Source organism: Amblyomma maculatum, chromosome 4, assembly GCF_055883805.1.
Source record: "Amblyomma maculatum isolate TAMU_Amacu chromosome 4, ASM5588380v1, whole genome shotgun sequence".
Classification (NCBI taxonomy): domain Eukaryota; kingdom Metazoa; phylum Arthropoda; class Arachnida; order Ixodida; family Ixodidae; genus Amblyomma; species Amblyomma maculatum.
Genome location: NC_139347.1, coordinates 176,380,767 through 176,402,547, shown reverse-complemented (window position 1 = coordinate 176,402,547; position 21,781 = coordinate 176,380,767). Strand labels below are relative to the sequence as shown.

The window sequence follows — 21,781 nt, the reverse complement described above, 5'->3', positions numbered from 1 at the left end:
ACTCTACATGAGATGCGTGGGACCATTTGATAACCTCCTGCCAAAGGTTCATTGCACATTGCAGGACATTGCGAGTTAATTTAGGCTTGGTTAAAAACACAGCCCTGCGCCTTGAACACGTTCTCGTTCCTTGGTGTGATGGGTCTTCGGCTACTCGAGGTACAAAGGTCTTAATAACAATTCTCTAAGACACAAGGTTGATAAGACTCTTCGAAACTAAACTGCGTGGTTTTGTGTGTGAAAGTGTATCTCACCACTTTTTAAAGTTTATTTTTCTTCATTTTGTTCTTCATCTTCTCTTTCTCAGCCACATCAGCAGTAGCATGCTAGGATGAGTACCTGGCAGATATCTCCTGCTACCATTAAAATCTCTGTCTCTCTCTCTCACGGGAAGACTGCTTTATTTACAACAAACTGCGCGGATAATAAGGTTTGGAGAATGATGACAACAAAGTTTCGGACGACGTGGAGTCCAATGTTTTTTTTAATTATTTATTTATAAATACTCCGATGCAGTACGGATCAAAGCAGGGTGGGGAGAAAATGAAATACAAGCATATAAACACAACTTCAAATTTATAAAATTCATAACCTTTGCAGGCACTTTTCATATATTACTACACTATTCTGAGTAACAGTCTCGCTGTTAAAATCGTTCCACTCAGTAACTGTTCTAGGAAAAAAAGAATATTTAAAGTCGTTATTTCGCGCATTCAAGGGAGTTATTGTCAGATCGTGCGTTTGTCTCGTGTTATAACCTGAGGAGTGAACAAAATTATTGGAATTATTAATATTACAGTGACCTTTTATGAGTTGAAATAAAAACTTTTCTCGACAGACAAGATTGTGCTCACTAACTGGGTGTAATCCGCTGCGTTTCACGAGCTCACTGACAGGTGCACGGCCGTATGAGTTAAACAAAAACCTAACTACCTTGTGCTGTACTCGCTCTAGTTTATAAATGTTGGTTAATGTGAAAGGGTCCCAATTAATAACGACATATTCCAAGAGCGGCGGGATGAGGGAATTGTATGCTAATAGATGACTCTGCAGGGCTTAAAAAGAACTGAATTTATTTTGTCCTGGTACAGATGGTGCCGTTAGCTTCGTATAATTGAAAATATATTGGTATTTTCAGTAATGTAATTAGAGCTTTCATTTCTTCATCAGCACCTCTTTTCGGAAGAAACTGCGTCCAGAAATACGAAACCGGTTCCTGCAAGGCAATGATTCCTATGTGGTGGTTCAACGCCCAGTCTGGCAAGTGTGAACAGTTCATCTACGGTGGCTGCGGAGGCAACCAGAACCGATACGAGACTAAACAACAGTGCGAAATGACCTGTTCTGCCGATAAACGTGAGTGTTTATTGCAAAACTGAAACTTATGATGCCGTTGAACATTCACTCGACTCTGTTAGTTTAGCGTTCGGGAATCGCGGAAAAGTGTTATTATTGGGCCAAAGTAATATCAACGAGAAATACATTTTCAGTATTCTCAAGGTGCCCAATACTTCTTTCTTCGTTCATAATCTTTAAAGGCTGCTTCAATAGCTGCAGTCTTCAATGCTGCGTACGCGAAGAAACTGTTTTCGTTCGTTACAACAAACGTTATGCCATATTTTCAGGATGCCACAGCTAACATTTATTTTTATGACATCGACTGCTTTTTTGCTAAATTTGCTTAATATATAGGTGGTAGAAAACATTGTGATACTGATCATTTTGAAATACATTCCTGCTGAGATGCTTCCAGAAACATTTGTGTAAAATGCATTAAAGGAGATTAAGTGTGAAGAAGTCTAAAGTCTAGAAATTTCTATTTTTCGATTTCGGAAACTTTTGTTCAAATGATCGAATCACCCAAGCTTTTCGATGACAGAATCATTTCGTTTGCATTGCTTATTTTCTTCAAATAATTTTGTTGGTATATCCACAGCCATTTCCTGGCCCGGAGAACCTCGACTGGCGCTCAGTGCACTGCCTGGTATGTACAATGGTCCATTAAAGTGCTGCAACTGTATTGTCACGTTGGGCACTAGTGCGAAAGCATTGAATATTTTTATTAGGGCACTGCTGAAGCATGCATATATAGTTTTGCCGAATTATTTTAGTGTAATGTGACTGTGTGTAAAGTGTAAAGGGAGAAAAAAACATTTTTCTTCACATATTTGCATGAAAGGTGGTGCAATATATATATATATATATATTTGTACGTGGCGTTTTAGGGTCCTATATTTTCGAGTAAATCAGAGCATATCTCATTAAATATACAGAACAAAGGCGGACTTTTTAGATGTCCTAAATCTATTAAAATCTTGATCAGCCATAACTTTCATACTCAGTACTACTAAGTCAATTTACTGCTCAATCTGTACATGGCAGTGAGACCAATCAATACACGTCAACAGCCCAAACTTGTTCTTTAAAATGCAAGGCCATACAACAGTTTAATCCGAGTGCACAAATGAGGGATGCTGATTGGGGAATGTCGCACATTTTCACTGGCAAAAAAAGATGGTGGAAACTCTCTCTCGCAGCGTTGGAGGAATGTTTTTTGCTCTTATTTACCGAGACCTCCTCCTTCTGCTTCTAATTCTGATATAGCGAAAGCAAAACGCTACATTTACAGCCACGTGCCTCATACAACCCTCAAATCGACATCGGCGACCCCGGGGAGTGTCACCGATCGCATTTAGAATGCCACGAAAATGTTGAGTCAATAGGCTAGCTAGACATGTTTTGGTGCTACGTATTGGCTGGTAGCAATGCCATCAGCTGAGCGGAACAGTACCTGCCATATCTTCACCCGGTAGTTGTGTTAGCCGTTGGCTTATGAACAATGCTGCGGCAGCGGGCCTCAATGTAGCCATCCGGAACTCAGTATTTAATAATTCCGAGGCACACTTTTCGGCTTTTGGTATTGCACCTATCAGTACCAGCACAGATGGGTTGCCATAATTGACAGGTGCTGTGAAATTATGGGCGAACATCTCTGTTACATAAAGAGAAAACAATTTATACAACATAAAAGGTAGTTGACGCCTATCTAGGCTTGTCTCTCAATACGAGATTCCCCAATTTAACCATCTCTGAAACCAGGTTGCTCGTTGAAAAGTAAGGGTCATTCAAAACTGATTGACCTAATTACAACCGAAGTTATTTTTATTTTCGACTCAGTGCAATGCGACCATCACCGAACAAAGCCCTCCTGAACCACGGGTTGTCCTCAATGATTGTCGCGCTGCACAACAATTGCTTAAGTCATCACGATTTCAGGAACAGCTCATCATAGACTTAAGTAACCTTCACAGTGAGGCCTGCGAGCGGCGTCACCGCATGGTGGTACAGTGTTTACCTTCTTACAGCGGCATGGCGGGCAATGACTACGCCGACGCCGGTGCTAAGTTAGTACATGAAGATTCGTCAAGAGTAATTCTAATCCCATTCGCACAGAGAGATCCCGCAAGACTTGTAGCCACTGAATAATGGCAATTGTAGCGCTCTCTTTGGTGCGACCTAGATCACCAATACCGACCTCTACATCAAATAGATCCGAATTCTACACAATTTGAGCAGATGCCATCGTATTTGCCGGCACAGAATTCGCTTGAATGTGACGTGCATAAGCTACTTTATACATAAAATCAGTATAGCTTGCAGCCCTTTTTACTCTACATGTGATGTGTGGGACGATTTCGAACATTTGACAACCTCCTGCCAAAGGTTCATGGCACATCGCAGGACACAGTGAATTATTTTGACTTGACTAATGACACCGCCCTGCGCCTTCAAAGCGTTCTCGGTCCTTGGTTTAATGGGTCTTCGGCTACGCGAGCTACAAAGGCCTTAATAACATTTTTCAAAGACACAGGGTTGATAGCGACTATTTGAAGCTCATCTGCGTGTTTGTGTGTGTGAGAGCGTGTCACAAACTTTCTTGCTGTTGTTTCTTTCGTTCATTTTCCCCTTCGCCTTCTCTTCTCTGTCACCCACGTCAGGAGTAGCATGCTAGGACCAGTACCAGGCAGACTTATTTACCTTTTACCATTCAAAAAAATTCGAGGACACCTTGGCGACTAAAGAGATGACAGGCGAAAGCTTGAGTGCTACAGACTGCTACGCAACTGTTGCGCATATAGCAATGAATATTGCTACGAGCAAAGCGGGCGACTACTCTTTCACATTCTGCGAGTGCAATTATGCAGTGAATTCTGCTTGGCAGCAACCAGATCGCGCTCCTTGTATCTTCGCAGTTTTACTACATTTGTTGTTGTGTGGTTGATTTTATCGGTGGCGCGGCATTAAGTACTAATGAATAATTATGTATGGAACTGGAAATAATTAGTAAATAATATTCAATAAATAATTACTCACCAGTTAATAATTAGTAACTTGTGATTAGTACTCATTATATATTTATTTATATGTGCTTTATAAACAAACAGTGATTCGTAAATAAATAATTTGTTACTAATATTTAATTTATATTTTATTGTCATATGGCCATATAAGACGTGCGTTAGCGCATACTACGGTGGTGCTCTGTGATTGGTCCAGACCTCCATGACGTCATCCCGTCTAGACCAATCAGAGCTGCCAAAGCGTGACACTTTTGCTGACGACAACGTTGAGGCAATAAATGCTTTCGCCTTAATATATATATATCTCTCTCTCTCGGGCGGACTTCGCTAATTACAAGGAACTACGCAGGTAATAAGTTTCGGAGAATAGTTACAAAAAAAGCTCTTACCGACCTGGAGTTCAATGCTAAGTTATTAATAAAATCTGTGGGGCTTAAACAGAATAGAATTGGCTTTGTCCTGGTGCAGAAAGTACCTTTAGCTTCGTATGATAGAAATATTATTTGTATTTTAATAATAATAATATCAATAATGATATTCTTTAATATCCTTATTATTTTTTAATTGTGCAAATATTGCTCTGATTTTTTTATCAGCACCTGTTTTCGGAGGAAACTGCGACCAGAAATATGAAACCGGATCATGCATGGCAATGTTTCCTATGTGGTGGTTCAACGCCCAGTCTGGCAAGTGTGAACCGTTCATCTACGGCGGCTGCGGAGGCAACCAGAACCGATACGAGACTAAGCAACAGTGCGAAATGACCTGTTCTGCCGAAAAACGTGAGGGCTTATTGCAAAACTGAAACTTCAGATGCCGTTGAACATAGACTCGACTTTGTTAGTTTAGCGTTCGGGAATCGCGGAAAAGTTTAAATATTGGGTCAAAGTAATATAAACGAAAAAATATGTTTTCAATATTTTCAAGGTGTCCAATATTTATTTTTTCTTTCATGATCATTAACTGCTGGTTCTATAGCAGCAATTTTCAATGCTGCGTACGTGAAGGTATGGTTTCCGTTCTTTACAACGAACTCCATGCCATGTTTTCAGGATGCCGAAGCTAAATTTTACACTTATGACATCCTTTTTGCTAAATTTGCTTAATATATAGGTGGCAGAAAACATTTTGTGATACTGATCCTTTCGAAATTAATTCCAGATGAGCTAATGCATTAAAGGAGACTAAGTGGGAAGAAGTCTAGTAAAATTTTCATTCTTCGATTTTGGAAACTTTTGTTTTAATGATCGCATCACCCAAGCATTTTGATGACAGACTCTTTTCGTTTGCATTACTTATTTTCTTGAATTATATTTTTTGCTATATTCCCAGCAATTTTCTGGCCCGGAGAGCCTCGACTGGCGCTCAGCGTACTGCCTGGTATGTACAATGGTCATTTACTCTGCTGTAATTATATTGCCATGTTGCGCAGTTGTGCGAAAGCATTGAAGCTCTTATTAAGGCACTGCTGAAGCATGCATATATATAATTGTTGAGGAGGAGGAGGAGGAGGAGGAGGAAGAACATTTATTTCCACCGAATATGGCGCAGCAGCCACCTACGTGTCCGCACGCAGGCGTCCGGGGAGGCAGTCTGTCACACCGCGGCCAGAGGACACCCGGCCTCGTCTAGGAGAAGAGGTCTTCAGCCTCGGCCGCCAGGCGGACGGCGAATCGCTGTGTTTTTTCGTTGGAGCTTCTTAGCGTGGTCTCCCATTCATCGCTAGTTTTAATCGCGTTGCGCCCTGGGGCACGAACGCATCTCCATATTATATGATCTAATGTTGCCACGTGGCTGCAAAATTTACAAATTTCGGTTTATGCACCGTCCCTCTTCCGCCCTCTGGCACCCGTCCAACTCCTCCACAGGGGCGAAAAGAAATTTCGAGCTTGGAGTCTTCTCCAGTCGTACGATTCCTTTTTACTCAGGGATCTAACCGGTGGCGGATATATCCTCCGGTCTTTCTTCAAGTTGTCGGTTACATCCCTAAAGGTACCTATACATTCTTTGGTTTTAGATGTTGTGGAGGCGTCCGCAGCACCCCGAGGTAGCGAGGAGCGGGCGAGCATGTGGGCAGCCTCGTTGCCGGCGAGACCGGCGTGTGCTGGGGTCCAGATTATGGTCACGCTTTCGGCGAGAGACGACTCGTTCAGAAGTTTTGCAGCACGATTGCTGACTCTACCCTTGCTAAAATTTCTAACCGCCGCTTTGCTATCGCTGATGACGTGTTTCACGCCTGGTCGTGCAATGGCAATGGCTATTGCAATCTCCTCCGCCTCTACCGGCGGTAGATCTCGATTTCTTTCTATTCCTATGGCGATCCCAGTGTCCAATAGGGCGACCGAGGTTACGTCGCCTTCTTTCCCGATCGCTGCATCGGTGTAGGCGACCGATCCCGGCGGGAGTTTGTCCAATTTGTTAGCGAGGTGCTTAGCTCTGCTTTTCCTCCTCCCTTCGTCGTCTACGGGGTGCATGTTCTTCGGTATGGGCGAGACGTATAGATGCTTTCTGATTTTTCGATCTATGCTTTCTCTGACACTTTCGCCTTCCCCGGGCGCTAGTAGGTTTACCCAACCGAGGATTTGCCTACCCGCCGCCGTTCCTGCGAGTCGCTCTCTCTGGGACAGCCTGACCGCCACAGCCAGCTCTTTCCACTCATTATGCAACCCCATTTTCTCTAGAATGTCGTTAGAAGTAGTTATGGGGAGTCCTAGAGCGCACTTCGTGCATCTCCTAATTATGGTGTTTAATTTGTGTTCTTCGGTCTTGTTGATATTTAGGAATGGAGTCGCGTAGCACATTCTGCTCGTGACAAAAGCTTGTACGAGTCTGAGTCTACTAGCCTCCGTGAGACCACTCCTTCTGTTGGACGTCTTCTTAAATACTCTGACTACGAGCTCCGCCTGATCTTTTAATTTCTTAATTAGGCTTTTGTTACTACCCCTGCGGTTGATAATCATACCTAATATTCTAATTTCATCTACTTTCCGGACTTCGTTTCCGTTGACTTTAATTTTGATATCTGGAGTTATCTTCCCACTACTGCTGGTCATTACCAGGAGCTCCGATTTTTCTGGCGAACAGCATAGACCTACGTCCTCTGCGTGATAGCTGATTATATCTGCTGCCTCTTGGAGCCTGGATGTGATGTACGAGTCGCTCCCTTCGCACATCCAGACGGTCACATCGTCCGCGTAAATGCTTAGTTTTAAGTCATCGAGATGGCCAAGCTTACTGGGGAGCTTCCTCATTACGATGTTAAAAAGGAAAGGTGAGAGCACAGCCCCCTGCGGAGTGCCTCTGTTACCTAGCGGGAACTCCTCCGAACATAAGCCCTGAAAGCTGATGATCGCCGTCCTGTCTCGCAGGAATGATCTAATGTAGTTGTAGGTTCTTTCGCCTACTCTAAGCTCAGCGAGCCCGTCGAGAATGGCGTCGTGACTGACGTTGTCAAAAGCTTTCTTAAGGTCTAAGCCTAGAATAGCTTTCTTATTTTTTTTCCTGAAGTCTGTGACAACATCGTTATGTAGTCTGAGCATGGTATCTTGCGTACAAAGGCCGGGCCTGAATCCGACCAATTCAGCCGGCCACGCATCATTCTCTTCGGTGTATTTGGTTAGCCTCCTCTGAATAACTTTCTCAAGTAGTTTGCCTACGCAGGATGTTAGTGATATTGGGCGGAGATTCTCCAAGCCCGGTGGTTTTCCCTGCTTGTGGATTAGGTGATCTTAACCCTCTTCCACTCTTGGGGTACTTGACCACTCTCCCACACCTGATTTAAATATTTGGTTAGGGCATTGATCGATTCGTCGTCCAGATTTGCGAGCATCTTGTTATTAACGAGGTCCGGCCCGGGGGCCGAGCGTCTTTTTAGGCCGTGCAGCTCCGCTCTGACTTCTGCCACTGTTATGGACGCGTCAAGCTCGCTGTTCGCCGGTCCGTTGTAATCTCTGTAATGCGCTGTGGCGGAGGGAGCTATGTACATGGACTTGAGCTTGTCAATGAGCTGTTTGTCCGTACCCTTAAAGTTATACCTCGCCTTGACCTGTTCTATATTGGCGACCGTTTTGGACTTAGTCGGGTCTATCATGAACCTGAGCAGTTGCCACGTCCTGGCCCCATTCATGGTGCCCTCCATCTCGTCGCATTTGTTATCCCAACGTTGCGACTCGAGTTTCCGGGCGTATTTTTCTATTTCGACGTTTTGTCTGGCTATCTCTCTTCTGAGATTGCGGTTCCACTTTTGCTTTTTGAGCTTCTTCGTTAGCTCTTCTTTCTTTTTGAACATGCCGAATAGCCTGCTATCCATCGCTTCAGGCAGAGCTTCGCCTTTAATTTCTTCGGTGGCCTCGTTGACATGGGTAATTAATTGGGTGGCCCAATTTTGAATGCACTCTATATCTCCAATTTCTTCCCGTTCTCTGATCTGTCTGAATTTATCCCAATCCACTTGGGTTTCCGTCCGACACACAGCGCGCTTAACGCTCACTTTCCTACTTAGTTCTACCTCTAGCACGTAGTGGTCGCTACCTAGATCCTGATGCTTGTTCGTCCACTTGACTATGCCAGTTCTATGGCAGAGAGTCAAGTCCGGGTTTGTGTCCGCTGACACACTGTTGCCCACCCTCGTCGGGCATCTAATGTCGTTAGCGATGTAGAGGTTTGACTCAGTGATAATCTTCCAACAGCGTTTGACCCTTCGGGCTGCTGGCCGTGTAACCCCATTCTCGATGTCTGGCATTAAAATCGCCGGCTATTATTAGTGGGTTCTTACCTGCCAGGCTAATCGCTCTCTTAAATATCGGGCCAAACCTCGCCTTCGTGCACTTCGGGGAGCTGTTGAATTATTTTACTGGAGGGGTAACTATGTGTAAAAGGAAAAGCGAGAAAACAAACTTTTTTGCGCACATATTTGCATGAAAGCTGGTGCAATGCATTAGATACGCGGCGTTTTACGGTCCTAATCTTAGAGTAAATCAGAGCATATCTCATATTACAAAATACAGAACAAAGGTTGACTTTTTACATGTCCTAAATCTTTTAAAATCTTGATTTGCCATAACATTGATACTCAGTACTACTAAGCAAATTTACCGCTCAATCTGTACTAGACAGTAAGACCAATCAATGCACACCAACAACCAAAACTTGTGATTGAAAATGAAAGGCCATACAACAGTTTAAACCGAGTGCACAAATGAGCGATGCTGATAGAAGAATGTCGCATGTCTTCACTGGCAAAACAAAAATGGTAGAGACTCTCTCTCGCAACGTTGGAGGCACGTTTTTTGCACTTGTTTAACGAGACCTCTTTTCTCTGCTTCTAATTCTGTTATAACGAAATGAACGCTACATTCCCAGCTACGTGCATCAGACTACCCTCAAATCGACGTCGGCGACAATGGGGAGTGTCACCGACCGCATTTCTCATGCCGTGCAAATGTTGACCCATTACGCTAGCTAGACATCTTTGGGTGCTACGTATTGGCTGGTAGCACTGCTATCAGCTTAGCGGAACAGTACCTGCCATATCTGCACCCGGTAGTAGTATTAGCCGTTGGCTTAGGCTCAATGTTGCTGCATCTGGCCTCAATGTAGCCATCCGGAAATCAGTGTTGAATAATTCCGAGGCACACTTTTAGGCATTTGGTATGGCCTCTATCAGTACCACCACTGATAGATTGCCTTGATGGACAGTTGCAGTCAAATGATGGGCGAACGTCTCTGTTACCTAAAAAAAAATTCAACAACGTAAACGGCAGTTTATGCGTATCTCGGCTTGTTCCTCTATACGAGACTCCGCAGTTTAACAATGTCGGAAAGCAAGTTGCGCGTTGAAAAGCAAGGGTCATTTGAAACTCATCGACATTATTACAAACAAATTTATTGTTATTTTCGCTTCAATGAAATGTAACCATAAGGGAACAAAAACCTCCTGCACCATGGGTTATCTTCAATGATCGTCGTGCTGCAATACAGTTGCTCAAGTCCTCGCGGATTCAGGAACAGCTCATCATTGACTTAAATAATCTGCACACTGAGGCCTGCGAGATCCGTCACCGTATTGTGCTGCAGTGGTTGCGTGCTTACAGCGGCATGGCGGGCAATTACTACGCCGACGCCGCTGGTAAACTATTACACTTAGATTACATAATTACAACCGAAACTATTTTTATTTTTGCTTCAATGCAAGCGACGAGCACAAAACAAAACCCTCCTGCACGATGGGTTGTCTTCAATGACTGTCGCGCTGCACAACAATAGCTTAAGTCATCACGATTTCAGGAACAGCTCATCATTGACTTAAGTAACCTTCACACTGAGGCCTGCGAGCGGCGTCACCGCATGGTGGTACAGTGTTTACCTTCTTACAGCGGCATGGCGGGCAATGACTACGCCAACGCCGGTGCTAAATTAGTACATGAAGATTCGTCAAGAGTAATTTTAATCCCATTCGCACAGAGAGATCACGCAAGGCTTGTAGCCACTGAATAATGGCAATTGTAGCGCTGTCTGTGGTGCGAGATAGACCACCAAACCTCTACATCAAATAGACCCAACCATGTCTTCCGAATTCTGCACAATTTGAGCAGATGCCAGCGTATTTGCCTGCACAGAATTCGCTTGAATGTGACGTGCATAAGCTACTTTATACATAAAATCAGTATAGCTATCAGCCCTTTTTACTCTACATGTGATGTGTGTGACGATTTCGAACATTTGAAAACCTCCTGCCAAAGGTTCATTGCACATCGCAGGACACAGTGAATTATTTTGACTTGACTAAAGACACAGCCCTGCGCCTTGAACACGTTCTCGGTCCTTGGTGCAATGGGTTTTCGGCTACGCGAGCTACAAATGCCTTAAAAACATTTCTCAAAGCCAATCTTTGAAGCGCATCTGCGTGTGTTTGTTTGTGTGCACACGTGTGTCACCTACTTTTTTTTGTTAATTTTCTCTTCGCCTTCTCTTCTCTGTGACTGCCATCAGAAGTAGCATGGTAGGACCAGTACCAAGCAGACATCTCTTTTTACCAATAAAAAAAAAAAATGGGAGACACTTTGGCGACTAAAGTGATAAAGGCGAAAGCCTGAGTGCTACAGTTTGCTACGCGACTGTTGCGCATGTGGCAATGAATGGTGCTACGAGAAGAGCGAGCGACTACTCTTGACGTTCTGCGAGTGCATTTATTCAGTGAATTCTGCTTGGCAGCGTAGAGATCGCGCTCCTGGTATCTTCGCAGTTGTTCTACGTTTATTTTTGTGTGGTTGATTTTACGGCTGCGCGGCATTAAGTAGTATTGAATTAATTAGTTATAGAACTGAAACTAATCAGTAAGTAATAATTAATCAATAATTAGTAATCAGTACCTAATTTCTAATTATAAGGTAATTAGTAACTACTGATTAGTATTCATTATGACAAAATTAATCGTTGTTTGTGAATAAACAGTGATTAATAAATATATTTGTTGATAATTAGTGATTGATCATTAATTGCCATATGGCCATATCTCGCAAACTGCGGCGGTGCTCTGCGATTAGTCCAGACCTCCATGACGTCATCACGTCTCGACTAATCAAAGCCGCCAAAACGTGACACTTTTGCTCACAAAAACGATGAGGCAATAAAGGCTTGCGCCTTAATATATAGATGTATATATAGTAGAGATAATACCTTTATCTTCGTATGATAGAAAATTATTTGTATTTCTAATAATAATAACATTAACAATATTATTCGTTAATATCTTTTTTTTTTTTCAATTGTGCAATTAGTGCTTTCATTTTTTTCATCAGCACCTGTTTTTGGAGGAAACTGCGCCCAGAAATACGAAACCGGGCCCTGCAAGGCAATGATTCCTAAGTGGTGGTTCAACGCCCAGTCTGGCATGTGTGAACCGTTCATCTACAGCGGCTGCGGAGGCAACCAGAACCGATACGAGACCAAGCGACAGTGCGAAATGACCTGTTCTGCCGAAAAACGTGAGTGCTTTCTTTTTTTATATGGGAAAGTAAAACACATCAGAGAGCAACTCCTCATTTCTCAGCAACGTCAACACATTTGCCTTTCCCATTTTAGAAACGTGCCTCTTTCATTCTCTCTTTGCAGCTATTTCGTTGCCCGGAGAACCTCTAGAGGCGCTCATTGCGCAGCCCGGTATGTAAATTTGTACTTGGTTAAAATGGCCTTAATATCATGCCATTTTGCGCGTAAAAAGGAAATGAAAGAAATGTTACAATTAAACTCTGCTAATGTATGCATAGATGTATTTCCAGATATAATTTGATAGGATGATGCATTGCTGCATTACTTATAAGGAGGCGACGTTCTTCGGAGTGCTGTTGACAAGTGAACATTGAAGCCAATTTTAAACAACATAGAGCTAGGCGAGATACTTGCTTCGCCTAAATCTTTAAGCGATCTCCATAAGTGTACTCAAGAAACTCAGTAGTTCAAAGAAAGTTTCCGCTCAGACGGCGCTAAAAATGAAACTTTAATTGCCCACAACACGAGGCGGAGGTCGGTCAAATATTTAGGGGAATCCCCAGAGGTGGAGTAGATTTGTAATAAGGGAGTAATTACTCATTGCATCCACCCAAGCGGAGCCATACGGCTACAAAGGAAAGCTATACAGCTTTCTCAGAAACTTCGTAGTTAAAGAGAAAAAAAAAGAAAAAAGCTCAGTCGGTAGAGCGACTGCCCCGGAAAGGCGGTGGTGCCGGGTTCGATTCCCGGATCAGGACGAATTTTTCTTTAACTACGAAGTTTCTGAGAAAGCTGTATAGCTTTCCTTTGTAGCCGTATGGCTGCGCTTGGGTTGATGCAATGAGTAATTACTCCCTTATAACACGAGGTGGAATGGGGTTCTGCATAATGATATGCTATAATCCAGTATCCTCCATGCGTGCCAATGAACCGATACTGAATCAGTAATGTCACAGTCTGGGCATTTGGAACTGTGTATCTCGCTGTATCCTGTCTTTGTAGCACTTTTTTTCTCCAATTATGATAGTTTAAATTTTCTTCCCTCAGCAACTGTGGATGATGTTTGCCGTCGTCCCCCGCACTCCGGTCCTTGTATGGCTTCCTTCCCTCGCTTCTACTACGACGCTCAGACAAAGCAATGCCGGCCATTCATCTACGGCGGCTGCGACAGCAACGGCAACAACTTCGAGACGATGCGCCAATGCACGCGTGTCTGCGCCCCTCCGGCCCCTTGGCGGCCCGAGCCCCAGCTCCCATAAAAGCCTACATTGCACTTACTGTTTCTTGATTACGAGTGCCATAGGTTTTCAATCGGGAATGTTCAAGTTGAGATGAATTGACAAGTACTTTCTAAATATTTAGTTGTAAAGATGACAAAGCCGCTTGTAGAATATGTAAAGCTTTGAAGACACATTAATAAATCTGATTTACACGACTGGCATCTTTGTTTCTTTTTTGCATGATTTGACACCTTGTGCAGCGGAAAGAGGGCGTGGCCGGTCTAAATGTGACAAGAAAATGAATAGTTCCTAACGGGCTGACTTGTTCCAAACAGATTTTATGCGGCCTGAAACACCACATTTTCTGAAAATGAAGCTGTCACATTTGAAGGTGCGAAACGCGGAACAAACCTTCCACGGGACTATCAGCATGAGACACAGAAATCGAATTGCTAACGGCGCATAGATGGACGCCTCATTCCCAACCCCTGCATTGCAGTAAACCTAAAGGGGAAATTCAATAATACGCTGAAATTGCTCTTGCGAAAATAAGGAGGCGCCTGTTGAGCTCCAGCAAAACTATTCACTGATCTTTTTGCCCCATACTCGTGTATTCAACAATATCTATAATAAAATAAAGCAACTTTATTTTCGGTTTTCATTCAATGGCAGACTTAAGGTAGCATTTCTCGCAGATAACTTCGATATATGGCGTAAGTGTCCCTTTCTTAGTGTTATTCTGAATAAATTTTTATAAATTATAGTTGACACAGAACAACCAGCCTTCCAATAGAAAAAGAAAAATATCTAAACTAACCTGCATTCATCTTCATTTCGGCAGATCTTGACTGGCAGTTCGACGTTCAAGATTTTCTTTGTGGGCATTTACCTTGAAAACATGGTGTGAAATTAGAGGCAGAACAAGCAAAATAGTGGAAAATTTTACATAAGAATAACAATCTGTTTGAAAAATGACCTTTAATATAACATTAAAACGCGGTTCACAATTTTGTGTTCATAAAATGGTTCCTCTAAATATAATTTCTAAATACAGTCCATCTTACTAAGCAGCGCTTTAATTTTCCAATGCAGGAAACCGGTGATTACACTCCGTATGATGGGCGCCAAGTATTTAAGATGAAGGCGGCAACAAAATAGCTCGCAGCGCGTAGGAACCATACATCCAAACTTGGCTTCAAATGGAAAAGAAGACAGGTTATAAAATGTTACGAAATCAAGCACAGCCAGATCTACTCATAAGAGGTTTCTTGTCAGATTCGGCGTAATAGCTTGAACTGCTTCAATCCTCCTGCAATTTCTTCCTTCCTCAACTTTGCACTGTACAATAAACTACATAATATTGTTACGAGAGAGGTTTCATTTGTCGGAGGACAAACGTCGAGGACCCAGCAGTATCCACTTGCGTGTCCCAGCACAAGCCACTTCTTCGTTGACGTCATCTTCCCTTCACTTAACTTTTCGCAGAGCTACGGCCGTTTTTGATGAGGCGAGAGATGCGATAATTGAGATCGCTAAGCTGGGCAAGAACAGCAAATGATCCATCGTAGTGGCACAGCAGCTTTTGCAACTTTTGCAACAGACCCCGCTTCCTGATAGGCTGATAGCATAACCAAATCTCCAGGCTCGTATATAACGTGAGGGTGGTGGGAATCGTACTGTGCTTTAGAGCAATCTTGTGAGGCTGAGATGCGAAGGTGAGCAAGCCAGCTGACTTCTTCGGCGAAGAAGATTGTCTCGGCTACATAGTGGTCTTCGTCACTACTGGCAGAGAACGGGAGGATGGTGTCCCATGTATATCATCGGTGGTTAGCGTAGAGCAGGAAGAATAGGCCTGCTACGGTTTCCTTCCCTTGGAACCCAATTTGTTACCCTAACCGACGATCGGATGTCTTCTCTACTCACTACACACCCTGCCCATGCCCATTTCTTCTTGATTTCCTGTAGAATGCTTATAACTTGAATTATTTATCTCACACACTCTGCCGGCTTCCTCTCTGTAGTGTTTGGCTGATAAGAAAACAGCCAGCTCATGGACACGTGTCGGCGTTGGGGTGCCGCCCCCTTGTATCCGCCCCCTTGTCACCGCTTTGTATCACGATAAAAGCGTACTGCACTGTGTTTGTCGTGGGCAGTCGATGGCCATCGGGATTCTCGGCCGGATCACAATAAACCTCTCTCTCGGTTACTGCTTGGCTGCCGTGGCGTGCTTCCTCCAAGACACAGCATCCTCCTGGCGACGAGGATGGGATGACTGCCTCCACAGGGGCCGTGAAAATTGAAGTTAAAGCCAGCGTAAAGCAGCCACTGCTGAGCGACCCGAACGCATCCAGGATTGTGACAATTGGGCCAGTGGAACCATTCGATAAATCTCAGTCAGATTGGGAAACATACGAAGACAGGATTAATACTTCCCTGCGTGTGAATAACATTCCAGACGGCAGCAAGGTAGGCGCCTTTTTGAGTATTGTGGGTCCGAAGACGTATAAATTATTGAAGAGTTTAATCGCACCTAATACTCCGGCTAGTCAGTCCTTGTCCAAACTTCAGAAAGCTTTACGAGAGCATATTTCACCCAGGCCATCAGTTATCGCAGAAAGAGCAAAGTTTCGCCGGAAAATATAATTAGAGACTGACAGCATTGCGAAGTTCGGGGCAGACCTCAAGGAATCCGCAGACACATGCGACTTCGGAGCGAACCTAGAAGGAACTGTGAGAGACAGGTTCATGTGTGGCTTGGCCAGGGCCGACATGCAAAAGAGGCGTTTGGTTGAGGATGCGTCACTGACATTCAAAAAAGGCAGTTGAGATTGCGTTATCAGTAGAGGCGGCTACGAAGAATGTAACTGAGTGCCGGCCGACTGGAAGAGCTCAAGAGGGCCTCCAAAATTTTGCTACAGAGAGCAGCCACGCACGAGAAGACTCGCCATGCTCTAGATGCGGCTCGCGTCATCGCAATCATAACTGCAGTTTCGGAACAGCGACGTGTTTCCGATGTCATCGTGTAGGTCATATCGAAAAAGTGTGCCGCTCTCAGCCGACGTCTAATTCGCACACTACGAAACGTACCGGACAAGATGCGCAACGAAAAGACTGAAGGAGGCAAAGCTTCGGCGCGTTCGAGACAGAGGATGATGTAGAGCCACTGCTCCCGGCAACGCTGGACAGAGCGCGGCAAGAACCGATATGTTTCACAATGTGTGTTCAAGGGATGCCGCTCAAAATATAACTAGACGCGAGGGAAGCAGTATCGGTGATGCCGTATCAGCTTTTTCGCTCCTCTTTTCTGCAGATGTAGTTACGCTCGGCTTCGGTAGTGCTGCGTACGTAAACAGAATAGTTCGTGCGCCCAGAGGGGTGGTAACAACGAATGTGAAGCATCGGAGTCAGTCTCTCCAGCTGCCTCTGCACATTTTGCGCCAGGAGGGACGTGCTCTCATGGGAAGGGAATGGATGCATCAGCTCCGGCTCGACTAGAATAGCGTCAATCACATGGATGCACAAGGTCGCCGCACCCTTAAGGAAGACTTGGATCGGCACCCCCAGTTGTTCGTAGATGAACTTGGAGAAGAAAGGGGAGCAAGCTCAACTGTCCATCAAGCCGGATGTACAGCCAAAGTTTTGTAAAGCTAGGAGCGTTCCTTTCACATTGAAAGCAGCAGTGGAGAAAGAACTGGAGAAGTTGTTGGGTCTTGGTGTAGTTGAGCAAATGTCTAACAGTCATTTCGCCTCACTAATTGTGGTAGTGGTAAAGAAACATGGTAGCGTACGCATATGCGGAGATTACAATGCTTCGTTGAACCCATATTTAAACATCGACAACTATCCATTACCAAGGATTGAAGAAATCTTCGCCACTCTTGCGGGTGGTCAAGCTTTCTCAAAGATTGACATGAATCATACCAGCAAGTGGTAATGGACAAGGACTCCCGCGAGTACTTTACCATGAATACGCACAAAGGGTTGTTCGCAGTAAATCGTCTAGCGTTCGGGAGTGCATCGGCTGCAGCCATTTTTTGAAAATGTTATGGAAAACATGTTGAAAGGACTGAATGGGGTAATATGCTACCTGAATGATACTCTCGTCATGGGACGAAACGAAAAGGAACAGCTTCGGAACTTAGAATCACTCCTATTCCGGTTACAAGAAAGGGGCGTGCGGATTAAGGCACAGAAGTGCGAATTTTTGAAACCACAATTGCAGTTTCAGGACCACGTGATCAGTGAAGCGGGAATTTCTGCAACGCCGGAGAAAGTGAAGGCTATTATAGAAGCTCATATCCCCACCGGTATCGTAACGTACTACGGAAAATTTCTGACAGAGTTGTCCACAGTTATATTTCCATTGAATCAGCTGCTCTATAAGAATACGCCGTGCGTATGGAGGGAACAGTGCGATATTGCGTTTAAAAAAGTAAAAGCGTTACTAGCAAAAGCACTGGTGTTGACACACTAGGATCCAGAAGTCCAGCTTCAGGTAATGCGTGATGTTTTATCCTATGGGATAGGCACTGTTTTAGCGAAGGTGGAACAAAACGGTTCCAGACGGCCGATCATGTTTGCGTCACGCACGTTATCTCCAAGTGAGAGGGACTACAGCCAGCTAGAGCGCGAAGCCTTGACTTTAGTCTTCGGCATTAAGAAATCTCATTACTACCTTTATGGCAGACAATTCAGCTCAGTAACTGATCACAAACCTTTAAAGGCGATCCTTGGTATAAATAATGGAATACCGAGCATTGCGGCTGCGCGTTTGCAGAGGTGGGCCATCACGCTGTCTGCTTATTGTTACGACCTAGTGTATCGCTCAGGAGAAAGTAACATAGACACAGACTGTCTGTCACGTCTAAGCCTGTTATACCTAGTGGCACGAGCAGAGGCACATTATTTTATGTTTTTTTTTTTTGGTAGCCTCACCATAATATATGTCTGTCAAGTCTACCACTGCCCGATAGCGGAGAGAAAGAAGACGCCGATGAGGTAACCGATTGCTATGCGCTTCGATGGCTAACATTTCCGATCACAAGCTCGGACGTTGCTCGAGAAACGTTGCGATAGCCTACGCTACGCCGAGTCAGCCAGAGACAGATGAAGGCATGAAAACCTTTGTTCTGAAAACGCTGTAGCTGTCAGTGAACGGCGGATGTTTATTCTAGGGTATGCACATTGTGATTCGTCGCTCGTTACAAAAGATCATCTTTGACGAACTACAAGAAGGGCATCCAGGCGTGGAGCGGATGAAGAAGGTTGCCAGAAGCTACGTCTGGTGGCCAGGAATTGACGCCGGCCTGGAGAGCACCGTCGTGTGCATCGTGCCAGCAGCAACGAGCGCTGCCTGCCCAAGCTCTCCTTCATCCGTGGGCTTGGCCTGCTAGGCCGTGGGCCCGGCTCCACCTCGACTTTGCTGGCCCGTTTCTTCAACGCAATTTTTGGTGGTAGTACACACCCATTCAAAGTGGCCAGAGGTTTTCTCCATGCCCTCGACTTCTGCAGAAGCTATTATCGGTACGCTTCGTGACCTGTTCAGCCATTTTGGGTTACCAGAAGTCATCGTATCCGATAACGGGCTGCAGTTTTGCAGCGAACATTTTCAGTTATTCCTCAAGGTGAATTGAATAACCCATGTTCGTTCAGCTTCATACCATCCAACTAAGGGTCTGGCTGAAAGATTTGTGCGCACAATGAAAGAAGCCATCCGCAAAGATTTGAAATGCCGATCCATTGAACAGAGGCTGGCCAGTTTCCTCCTAGTGTACAGGAACACTCCACACGCAACCACTCAGCAATCTCCGGCTAACTTTTCTTAGGGCGACCCCTTCTAATTCGGCTCGATTTACTGAAGCCTAAGGCTCATTCAGTAGTCCAGCAAAAGCAGTTCCAACAGGCTCGTAGGCGAAGGGAATTTCGGAGAACCTTCGCCGAGGGTAACACAGTGTTTGTCAGAAACTCTAGAGAAGGCCCAAGATGGTTAGAGGTTGTGGTGATCTCCCGCTCGGGAGCAGTGTCTTATGTGTTACAGGTGAAGACGCCAGGTGGAGTCATGGAATGGAAGAGGCATCAAGACCACATTCGCGTAAGGGAGGCTGACCCAAACACAGCACTGGACGACCCCGGCTACAGCGGCGTATCTGACCCCTGGCAACCATGGCAGAATTCTCCACCACAGACTTAGGCTGCAATCCGCGCACCACACAGGCAGCCAGCACGAGTGTAGAAGACCGGGACGGCCCAGGGGAGCTTGCCACAAGGCAAGGACTCTCGACAGAGCCCTCCTGTCCCGAAGACTGCAATCACGAGGCGGGGCATTCTGCCAAAGAAAGCGCCCACGAAGCCGCCACGGGGCCTCGTTATCCCACAAGACAAAGACGTCCCCCGGATCGGTGCACTTCTCAGCCCTGAGGCGTCAGTGAACTTTACTAAAGTGTTGTTCAACAGTTGAAGTGTTTCAATTACGCTGTAAGGACTGCATTGTCTAGGGAGAGTGGAATGTAGTTTGGCTGATAAGAAAACAGCCAGCTCATGAACACGTGTCGGCGTCGGAGTACCGCCCCCTTGTATCCGCCCCCTTGCCACCGCTTTGTATCTCGATAAAAACTGCACTGTGTATGCGGCGGGCACTCGATGCCAGCGGGACGCTCGGCCGGATTACAATAAACCTCTCTTTCGGCTACTGCTTGGCTGCCGTGGTGTGCTTCCTCCAAGACGCAGCACTATTTCTTATCGTTAGAGCTTCCATTTTTCTTCCCATAGATCTCTGGGTTGTTCTAAACTTAAGTGCAACCCTTTTCGTTAGCCTACACTTTTCCGCCCTATAGGTGAGTACAGGTAAGATGAAACTGTTTTGTACTTTTCTCTTGAAGGACACCGGCAAGCTGCTAGTCCTAATGTGCTAATACTTGCCAAATACGCTCCATCCCAATCTTATTTTCCTAGTTAGTTTCCTTTCATTGTCTGGATCTGCGGCCGCTACCTATCCTAAGTAGACGATCGCATACCACTTAAAGTGCTTCGCTACCTATTGTGAACTGCTGTTCTCTCCTGAAGCTGCTGATCATTGCCGTAGTCTTCTGCATATTGATTTTCAAGCCTATCTTTCTGCTATTTCTCTCTAAGTCGTCTATCATTTTATGCAATTCATCCCCTGAGTTACTTAGCAAGACTATGTAGTCACCGAATCGAAGATTACTGAAGTATTCTCCATCAACCCTTATCCCTAACTGCTCCCATTCCAAGTCTTTGAACGCTTAGTCCAACTCTAGGCAAGCTGTGAATAGTACTGGGGACATCGCGTCGCCTTGCTTGTTACCTTTCGTTACTAGAATTTTGTTAATTTCTTTATGCAGGACTACAATTGCTGCGCAACCTATCTTCCAGTACGTTCACTTGCGACTCACCTTCACCATGATTTTGCAATGTTTGTATGACTGCCGAGGTTTCTACTGAGTCAAATGCTTTTTCTTATTGAATGTTATGTATAAGGGCTAGCTTTGTTCCGAACATTTTGCTATCACCTGGTTGATCGTATGGATATGATCGATAGTAGAGTCCGAAAACATCCTTGATGTTTTGCTTGATTGAGGTCCGATTGCCTTGATGCTTTAGCGATTACCTTGGTGAACATCTTATGTGTAAGATAGAAAGCTGATTAATCTGCAAGTTTTCAAGTCCTTAGCTTCCCCTTTTTTTATACATTAAGATAAGGTTAGCGTTCTTCCAAGGTTCCCGTGTCGTCGATAACAAGGCATTGCCTATATAAGGTGGCCAGTTTTCCTAGCAAAATAACCCCACCCCCCTCACCTTCCTGTCCATGAACAAATCACTAGTTACAGGGTACTCCCCAACTGCTTTCCCTCTTTTCATAGTTTCTAAAGCTTTCTTAACCTCGTTATTCGTCACTGGTGGAACGTCTGACTGTTTTCAACTAAGCCTATCTAACTATTTCCCTGACTACTTAGCTACTATATGGATCAGTATAGAACTGCTTGGCTACATTGACTCTCTATTTTACATTCGTGATGACATTGCGCAATACCTTGTGTCTTGGCGCATACGCCTGAGTTTTGCCTACGCCTGATTTCCTCTTTGCTCCTTTAAGGCTCCCCCAATCTTTACAGCAGGTTCAATTTTCTAGTGCTATACTTCCTTATATCGGCCACTTTACGCTTATTGAACGGTTTTGATTTCTCTGACAGT

The 21,781-nt window shown here is 44.6% G+C and overlaps 2 protein-coding genes across 2 annotated transcripts in view; both read left to right on the top strand.

Moving 5' to 3' along the window:
- LOC146193530 (PI-stichotoxin-Hmg3c-like) overlaps positions 1 to 14,894 on the top strand; it is a 48,278-nt gene extending 33,384 nt beyond the window's left edge. The window contains exon 2 of the transcript XR_014706469.1: positions 14,663 to 14,894. The gene's annotated coding sequence lies outside the window, so the exon portion shown is untranslated. The remainder of the gene's footprint in view (positions 1 to 14,662) is intronic.
- On the top strand, positions 12,166 to 13,785 carry LOC146193531 (kunitz-type serine protease inhibitor 6-like). The gene is made up of 3 exons (XM_084602790.1): positions 12,166 to 12,346; positions 12,474 to 12,521; positions 13,398 to 13,785. Exons 1-3 carry the CDS (start codon positions 12,217 to 12,219, stop codon positions 13,607 to 13,609), a joined length of 390 nt encoding a protein of 129 aa, XP_084458916.1. The 5' UTR covers positions 12,166 to 12,216; the 3' UTR covers positions 13,610 to 13,785.
- Positions 14,895 to 21,781: the final 6,887 nt, after the last annotated feature.

Coding starts and splice junctions, on each gene's coding strand:
- LOC146193531 (XM_084602790.1), top strand. CDS start 12,217: ATGATTCCTAAGTGGTGGTTCAACGCCCAGTCTGGCATGTGTGAACCG. Junction 12,347..12,473: donor GACCTGTTCTGCCGAAAAAC/GTGAGTGCTTTC, acceptor CTCTCTTTGCAG/CTATTTCGTTGCCCGGAGAA. Junction 12,522..13,397: donor GGCGCTCATTGCGCAGCCCG/GTATGTAAATTT, acceptor TTCTTCCCTCAG/CAACTGTGGATGATGTTTGC.